The 8819-nt window shown below is 40.1% G+C and overlaps 1 protein-coding gene across 3 annotated transcripts in view; it reads left to right on the top strand.

The window, feature by feature from the left end:
* The window catches only part of LOC120563661 (myosin heavy chain, fast skeletal muscle-like), a 66076-nt gene continuing 57257 nt past the window's right edge, over positions 1-8819 (top strand). For 2 of the 3 annotated variants that reach the window (XM_039808006.1, XM_039808002.1), the window contains exons 1-28: positions 1101-1307; positions 1384-1527; positions 1626-1782; positions 1884-1911; positions 1993-2089; positions 2196-2288; positions 2378-2441; positions 2523-2621; positions 2710-2813; positions 2922-3060; positions 3172-3290; positions 3471-3620; positions 3721-3891; positions 3981-4284; positions 4400-4467; positions 4569-4656; positions 4781-4898; positions 4979-5102; positions 5579-5715; positions 5805-6060; positions 6144-6386; positions 6471-6647; positions 6728-6873; positions 6964-7054; positions 7154-7543; positions 7654-7780; positions 7871-7989; positions 8076-8272. In XM_039808006.1, the coding sequence (XP_039663940.1) occupies positions 1101-1307; positions 1384-1527; positions 1626-1782; positions 1884-1911; positions 1993-2089; positions 2196-2288; positions 2378-2441; positions 2523-2621; positions 2710-2813; positions 2922-3060; positions 3172-3290; positions 3471-3620; positions 3721-3891; positions 3981-4284; positions 4400-4467; positions 4569-4656; positions 4781-4898; positions 4979-5102; positions 5579-5715; positions 5805-6060; positions 6144-6386; positions 6471-6647; positions 6728-6873; positions 6964-7054; positions 7154-7543; positions 7654-7780; positions 7871-7989; positions 8076-8272 (4157 nt within the window). Of the gene's footprint in view, positions 42-357; positions 401-1085; positions 1308-1383; positions 1528-1625; positions 1783-1883; positions 1912-1992; positions 2090-2195; positions 2289-2377; positions 2442-2522; positions 2622-2709; positions 2814-2921; positions 3061-3171; positions 3291-3470; positions 3621-3720; positions 3892-3980; positions 4285-4399; positions 4468-4568; positions 4657-4780; positions 4899-4978; positions 5103-5578; positions 5716-5804; positions 6061-6143; positions 6387-6470; positions 6648-6727; positions 6874-6963; positions 7055-7153; positions 7544-7653; positions 7781-7870; positions 7990-8075; positions 8273-8819 lie in introns of those variants that run through there. The other variant, XM_039808004.1, reaches the window with a different exon arrangement.

Raw genomic sequence — 8819 nt, 5'->3', positions numbered from 1 at the left:
TTGCACAGTGTGGTGGGAGACCAGTGAAGTTCAAGCTTGTGGTGAGGTGGTCTGCTACTATGCATCATACCATTTAGATGTATTTCTCATTTTGGAAATTAGTTTACAAAATATAATGTCATGTAAGAATGAATGTATGTATTAAATGCACTCTGTGCATCTTTGACACAAGATTAAATTTATATATATATATATATATATATATATATATATATATATATATATATATATATATATATTTTTTTTTTTTTTATTTATTTTTTTTTTTACATATCTCTACTATGTAATATGTGTCAAGAGTTTTCAATTAATTTGAGGTTGTTTCCTGCACTGACTAACCCATGATGTTTTCAATAGGATTGTGGAGTGCAACATTCTTTTCACAAGGGGTAAGGATAAGGTATGTACAACTTTTATTTTAAGTATTTGTGTGTTTAATCCGTGACCTTGGGTGTTTTGCATCTAATTAGGACAAAACTCAAAATGACGACTAGTGTTAATTGTAACAGCAATCAGCCAAGTAAAGCCAAGACAATTTTATTTATATAACCTAATATCACAAATTTGTCTCAAGGGGCTTTACAATCTGTACAGCATACGACACTGTCCTCAGACCTTCAATTTGGACCCCTTTAACGGGGGGAAAAGGAATAAACCTCAGGAAGAAAAACTGAGCATGAATGTCTCTCCCTGGATGGAGATACACGCAACAGATGTTGTGCGTAAATTATAGAGAAACGTAATGAAATTAGAGCATAGACAATCTGTCTGACGGTCTGAAAGGCTTTTACTAAGCTAAAGGTCTCTTGTAAAAATGTAAAAAATATTTTGGTATTGATATATTGTTGATGTTTAGTACAACACCAGGCATTTAGGAACTGTTCAATGATATGAACAGAAACCATCATTCTAAGATTGCTGTTGTTTGACTTACTGACTTGTAATGATGTCCAGAACTCAATTTGATAGTTATATGTTGATTATTGAATTGAACTCTATAATTCTGGGCTTTCCAGCCATATGGCTAGAAGACATTAGTCTTAATGTCTAAATTTAAAATTATATATAATGTAATTACCTCACAGAAGTAAACTTCCACCATGAGTACGGACGCAGAGATGGCCATTTATGGCAAAGCTGCCATTTACCTTCGTAAGCCAGAAAGGGAGAGAATTGAGGCTCAAAGTGCACCATTTGATGCCAAGAGTGCGTGCTACGTGGCTGATAAGGAGGAGCTGTACTTGAAGGCAAAAATCCTCAAGAAAGATGGTGGCAAAGTCACTGTCGAAGTCCTGACCACTAAAGAGGTTAGTATCATTAAGTCAGAGTCAACTAGGAGAATCAATATGATCAGTTCTCATTGTGACAAATGTCCTATTCCAGGAGAGGACAGTGAAAGAAGATGAAGTCTTTCCAATGAACCCTCCCAAGTATGACAAGATTGAGGACATGGCCATGATGACCCATCTCAATGAAGCCTCTGTGCTGTATAACCTCAAAGAGCGTTATGCAGCATGGATGATCTACGTAAGACAATCTGCCTAATGAGAAAAGAGAACTATTGTGAATTGCTAAACTTGGAGGAAACATAGAGTTAACTGTTGAATCTCTATCATCACTTTCAGACCTACTCTGGGTTGTTCTGTGCCACTGTGAACCCCTACAAGTGGCTCCCAGTGTACGATGCTGAATGTGTAGCTGCCTATAGAGGCAAGAAGCGTATGGAGGCTCCACCCCACATCTTCTCTGTCTCTGACAACGCTTTTCAGTTCATGCTTACTGGTAAGTCATTACCATAACAATATAGAATGTATCAGTATTAAGGGGTTTCTGTTAAACGTATTATGTAAAACATAGTAAATTATTTCTTTTATTATTTACAGATAGGGAGAACCAGTCTGTCTTGATCACGTAAGTTTGTTACATTTGTTACTTCGTTTAACATAGTCAAATATCTTGATCAAATTCTTATAAATCTATATCTATACCTAGTGGAGAATCTGGTGCTGGAAAGACTGTGAACACCAAGCGTGTCATCCAGTACTTTGCAACAATCGCAGTTGGTGGACCGAAGAAGGACGACGCAAAGGTATGTTACTGTATGATTAAAATTCAGGGTTCTTCCTCTATAGAATATTTTTCAAGGGGGAAAAATAAAGTAATTTCCTGACTGTAATTCTAAACCTGGATTATAGGGGTCACTGGAGGATCAGATTATTGCAGCCAATCCCCTGCTGGAAGCCTATGGTAACGCCAAAACTATTAGGAATGACAACTCTTCTCGTTTTGTAAGTATGGAACAATTTCTACATATGAGAGAAGTCTTGTTACAGATTGTCAATGTGGAGGGATATTCAAAATATTTTGTTCCAAACAGGGTAAATTCATCAGAATCCATTTTGGCACAACTGGCAAACTGGCTAGTGCTGATATTGAGACATGTACGTAATAATACTCATAGTAAATACAAACGACTGGAATTGAGAATTGGTCAGACTGTAATTTATGAACAATATTTGTAGATCTGCTGGAGAAGTCCAGAGTGACATACCAGCTTTCTGATGAAAGAGGCTACCACATCTTCTTCCAGATGATGACTGGCCACATCCCTGAGCTGCTTGGTAAGAAGATTGAGAGGATGCACATTGTTTTACCTGTTTTCATATGAAACAAATGTTCTGATGTGTTCACCCTATTTTTGATCTCCAGATATGGCACTCATCACCACCAACCCCTACGACTTCCCCATGTGTAGCATGGGTCAGATCACTGTGGCCAGCATTGATGACAAAGTTGAGCTGGAAGCCACTGATGTGAGTGATTTTTACTTTCAAATATTTAAATATGTCAACGTCAAAACTGCTCTTTTAAGTGCATTTTTCTTAAGTGATTATGTTTGTGTGGACCTCTTTTGAACTCAGAATGCCATTGATATCCTGGGCTTCACTGCTGAAGAGAAGGTGAGCATCTACAGGATGACTGGTGCTGTGCTCCACCATGGTAACATGAAGTTCAAGCAGAAGCAGCGTGAGGAGCAGGCTGAGCCCGATGGCACAGAGGGTGAGTGTTTAATGCTAGCTCAGAGTGAATAGCTTGGGAAAAAAGTAATACAGTTCTTAATCACACTGGTGTCTGTTCATATCATGATGGAAATCTCCAAACTATTTTCAGAGGCTGACAAGGTTGCTTACTTGCTGGGTCTGAACTCCGCTGACATGCTCAAGGCTCTGTGCTATCCCAGAGTGAAGGTCGGAAATGAGTTTGTCACCAAGGGACAGACTGTACCTCAGGTAATTGACATAAACTGGTATCACTTCTGTTTAATTTACATGTAGTACATGTGTATTTATATTTTGACATATTTTTGTGCCATTTATTTCATTAGAAAAATTTAAAATACCAGTATTCCATTGTTTTACAAGATGGTTGACGGTTGATTTTAAACAAATCACATCCTTGTTTTTATTCAGGTGATGAACGCAGTGCCTGCCCTGGCCAAGTCTATCTATGAGAGGATGTTCTTGTGGATGGTCGTTCGTATTAACCAGAGTTTGGACACTAAACAAGCAAGACAGTTCTACATTGGTGTCCTGGATATTGCTGGCTTTGAAATCTTTGACGTAAGCTTTATTTCAAACAATTCAGAGGCTGATACTTTTCATGACAGAATCATTCTTATTGCCCTGTGAGAGATTATACAAATTATTTGTCCCCTCACAGTTCAACACCTTGGAACAGCTGTGCATTAACTTCACCAATGAGAAACTGCAACAGTTCTTCAACCACACCATGTTTGTCCTGGAGCAAGAGGAGTACAAGAAGGAGGGTATTGTCTGGGATTTCATTGACTTTGGCATGGACTTGGCTGCCTGCATTGAGCTCATTGAAAAGGTAATCACCTAATGTGGTAATTATATATGATTGTTCTCAATTTGACTTAATATATCACTTAATGAAATACTTCTTCCCACTTTTTTAAGCCCATGGGAATCTTCTCCATCCTTGAAGAGGAGTGCATGTTCCCCAAGGCCACAGACACATCCTTCAAGAACAAGCTGTATGACCAGCATCTTGGCAAAAACAAAGCATTTGAGAAGCCTAAGCCCCCCAAGAAAGGCAAGATTGAGGCCCACTTCTCCCTGGTGCACTACGCCGGTACTGTGGACTACAATATCGCTGGCTGGCTGGACAAGAACAAGGATCCACTGAATGAGTCCGTCATTCAGCTGTACCAGAAATCCCCGGTGAAACTGCTGGCTATTCTGTATCCTCCCGTTGTTGAGGGTATGATTGTAACTGCAGTAAACTAAAACACATTTTAAGGTTATACTGTAGCATTTGCTCATGTAAATGATATATCACATTCTAACATAACATGTCTATTTAAAAACACTTATAGAAACTGGTGGCAAGAAGGGAGGCAAGAAGAAGGGTGGTTCTATGCAGACTGTGTCTTCACAGTTTAGGGTAAGGTTTAACATTGCAAATTATTTTAAATATAACATCTCAACTTATGCTCAAACTCACAGTTGTTACATGCATTAAAAAACTCAATTTTGGATCTACAGGAGAACTTGGGCAAGCTGATGACTAACTTGAGGAGCACCCATCCTCACTTTGTGCGCTGCCTGATTCCCAATGAGTCAAAGACTCCAGGTACATAGAGAACACAATCTGAAGAGATTCTTTGAGGAGTGATTTGTTTTGTTGGTATGGTTTACCTAATTTTAGAGTCTAACTATTTATTCAAAGAAGTAATTAAGAAATTTATTTTTTACAGGTCTGATGGAGAACTTCCTGGTCATCCACCAGCTCAGGTGTAACGGTGTGCTGGAGGGTATCAGAATCTGCAGAAAAGGTTTCCCCAGCAGAATTCTCTATGCTGACTTCAAGCAGAGGTATCAATGGATATTTAATTTTTTTTGATAGATTATTAAAAGAAAATGCTCACACTGAACATTAACTCTTTCATAAAAAGGTACAAGGTGCTGAATGCCAGTGTCATCCCCGAGGGCCAGTTCATTGACAACAAGAAGGCTTCAGAGAAGCTGCTTGGGTCAATTGATGTTAATCATGATGAGTACAAATTCGGACACACCAAGGTAAGCCCCTTGATTGCATGTATATACTTCAGGGGTACTTTCCAATAATGGAGTGTATTTTGTCTGTTAAACAAAAAGAGTATCTTAAAAAAGTCTTACACAATTTTATGTATTGTAATGGCAAATTAGGCCACTGAATAAGTAAAGAACAGAAATAGAGAAATTGTGCCACCATGTGGCAGGTTACGTTTTGTCTTGTGCACCAAGTGATAGTAAAAGACTAGTAAACGTGCCCATACAGGATTGAAGTTTCCTAGAAAAAAGCACAGCTGCCATCAGCCATTTAGAATAATTGTGTTTCACTATCTACGATATTTTGCTACGTATACATAAGATAAGATTAAAAAGTTGTCTTAATAATATAAGACATTCACATTATTGTGTGGGGTACATGTTCTCTGAGTCATTTCTGGTTTAATGTTTGGAATAGTGTACAGTGCAGACATGAAGTCAATTTCTATTGTCTCTTTGATCAGGTGTTCTTCAAGGCCGGTCTGCTGGGTGTCCTTGAGGAGATGAGAGATGAAAAACTGGCAACTCTGGTCACCATGACTCAGGCTTTGTGCCGTGGTTACCTCATGAGAACAGAGTTTGTGAAGATGACAGAGAGGAGGCATGTTGAAAACAACAATTTTGAGTGCACAGCCATGGAATGAATAATGAAGAATATGTTTTTCCCTAACAGCAACTTCTTTTCAACAGGGATGCTATATATACCATCCAGTACAATGTCCGCTCATTCATGAATGTCAAACACTGGCCATGGATGAAGGTGTACTACAAGATCAAACCTCTGCTGAAGAGTGCTGAAACTGAGAAGGAGCTGGCAGCTATGAAGGAGAACTATGAAAAGATGAAAACTGACTTGGCTGCTGCCCTGGCCAAGAAGAAGGAACTGGAGGAGAAGATGGTGTCCCTTCTGCAGGAGAAGAATGATCTGCAGCTGCAAGTAGCATCTGTAAGTACACGTCGACAGACAGTTGTGCTTTTCATGTTTTTTTATGTTAATGTCCTAACATCTATTTTTGGAAAATTAACTAGGAATCAGAGAATCTCAATGATGCTGAAGAGAGATGTGAGGGACTTATCAAGAGTAAGATTCAGCTGGAGGCCAAACTCAAAGAGACAACTGAGAGACTGGAGGATGAAGAGGAAATCAATGCTGAGCTCACTGCCAAGAAGAGAAAGCTGGAGGATGAATGCTCTGAGCTCAAGAAGGATATTGATGACCTGGAGCTTACCTTGGCCAAAGTGGAAAAAGAGAAACATGCCACAGAGAACAAGGTTCGTAAATAATAATCTGTCCATCAGATCAAGTAAAATTATAATGATGACCGTTTATAGACAAGATCTTTCTTGCACATTTAGGTGAAGAACCTGACAGAGGAGATGGCCTCTCAGGATGAGAGCATTGCTAAGCTGACAAAGGAAAAGAAAGCCCTTCAGGAGGCTCATCAGCAGACTCTTGATGACCTGCAGGCTGAGGAAGACAAAGTCAACACTCTGACCAAGGCCAAGACCAAGCTTGAGCAGCAAGTGGATGATGTAAGTTTACAAAGTCTCTTGGATTGGCAAAGCAGGATTCTTCTTGAATGTGATGGTTAAAAACGCATTTTATTTCTTAGCTTGAAGGTTCTCTGGAGCAAGAGAAGAAGCTCCGTATGGACCTTGAGAGAGCCAAGAGAAAGCTTGAGGGTGATCTGAAACTGGCCCAGGAATCCATCATGGATCTTGAGAATGACAAGCAGCAGTCTGATGAGAAGATCAAAAAGTAAAGTAATTTTTGAATCTGTACAACCATTCTTTTAAAAATTGTGGTCAACTGCATGAACTCTATGTACTTTATCTATAATTCTCACAGGAAGGACTTTGAAATCAGTCAGCTCCTTAGCAAGATTGAAGATGAGCAGTCACTGGGTGCTCAGCTTCAGAAGAAGATCAAGGAGCTCCAGGTGACATATCGCGTGACACATAGCATTTCTGCATGTGTTTCCAATTTTGTGTATTAAAAGTGAAAGTTTACTGAAAGACATCACATCTATATTCAACAGGCTCGTATTGAGGAACTGGAGGAGGAGATTGAGGCTGAGCGTGCTGCTCGTGCCAAGGTTGAGAAGCAGAGAGCTGACCTCTCCAGGGAACTTGAGGAGATCAGTGAGAGGCTGGAGGAGGCCGGTGGTGCCACTGCTGCTCAGATTGAGATGAACAAGAAGCGTGAAGCCGAGTTCCAGAAGCTCCGTCGTGATCTTGAGGAGTCCACTCTGCAGCATGAAGCCACTGCTGCTGCTCTTCGCAAGAAGCAGGCTGACAGCGTTGCTGAGCTGGGAGAGCAGATCGACAACCTCCAGCGTGTAAAGCAGAAGCTTGAGAAGGAAAAGAGTGAATACAAGATGGAGATTGATGACCTCTCCAGCAACATGGAGGCTGTTGCTAAAGCAAAGGTACACAATGCATTACATGCTAAGTTATTACCTAAATTAGTATAGTAAATAATGTAATTCATATTATAAATAAAATCTGATCACTGATCTCATCTCTATTTACTCATTAGGGAAATCTTGAAAAGATGTGCCGTACTCTAGAGGACCAACTTAGCGAACTGAAGACCAAGAATGATGAAAATGTCCGCCAAATCAATGACTCAAATGCACAGAAAGCACGTCTCTTGACAGAAAATGGTATCTAAAACTTTTAAGCTGAATGATCTGTTGTGTATATAATTAAGAAACATGACAAAAACTAATGTATCATGACATCTTTCACACAAGGTGAGTTCAGCCGTCAAGTTGAAGAGAAAGAAGCTCTTGTCTCCCAGCTGACCAGAGGCAAACAGGCATTCACACAACAGATTGAGGAGCTGAAAAGACAGATTGAAGAGGAGGTTAAGGTAAGAAACATTTAAGTGAGTGTGTATTGGTATTATTAGTTTGGTATTAAGGAATTTTGTAAATTTAATCATATTTCTTACACCAGGCCAAGAATGCTCTTGCCCATGGACTGCAATCAGCCCGCCATGACTGTGATCTGCTGAGGGAGCAGTTTGAGGAGGAGCAAGAGGCCAAGGCTGAGCTGCAGCGTGGAATGTCCAAGGCCAACGGTGAGGTGGCTCAGTGGAGAACTAAGTATGAAACTGATGCTATCCAGCGAACTGAGGAGCTTGAGGAATCCAAGTGAGTAACATTCAAACAATTCAATGGCCAGTTCAGAAGTGTAGCATTTTAGAATAACTCAAATACAGTACTTGCATTTAAAGTGCCCATATTATGAAAAAAACACTTTTTCTGGGATTTGGGGTGTTCTTTTGTGTCTCTGGTGCTTCCACACACATACAAACTTTGAAAAATATCCCTCCATGCTGTTTTGAGTGAGATATGGTTTCTGAATGTGTCCTGCTTTCAGTCTCCTAGTGAGCTGTTCAAAAACGGCCTTGGACTGTGACGTCACAGTCCGAGGCCGATTGAGCTGGCTAACCACAACCGTAAGCTCGTAGCGTTAGCGTTAGCCGGCTAATGCTAGCGTTAGCCGGCTAACGCTAGCATGCTACGTCGTTCTCAATAGCAAAGCACTGCTACAACACACACAAGTTCACCATAATCTACAAAAGAACTACTTACATGTGCGCCCTCATTTAGAAGTCTCCCAGCTAATCCTGCCTTGTAACTGACCAAAGTTGGAGAAACAGGCTTTCTTTTACTGTCTCTAGAGTTAGCTAGCTGA

Source organism: Perca fluviatilis, chromosome 8 (genome assembly GCF_010015445.1).
Source record: "Perca fluviatilis chromosome 8, GENO_Pfluv_1.0, whole genome shotgun sequence".
Classification (NCBI taxonomy): Eukaryota; Metazoa; Chordata; class Actinopteri; order Perciformes; family Percidae; genus Perca; species Perca fluviatilis.
This window is presented reverse-complemented; position numbering and strand designations above follow the sequence as displayed.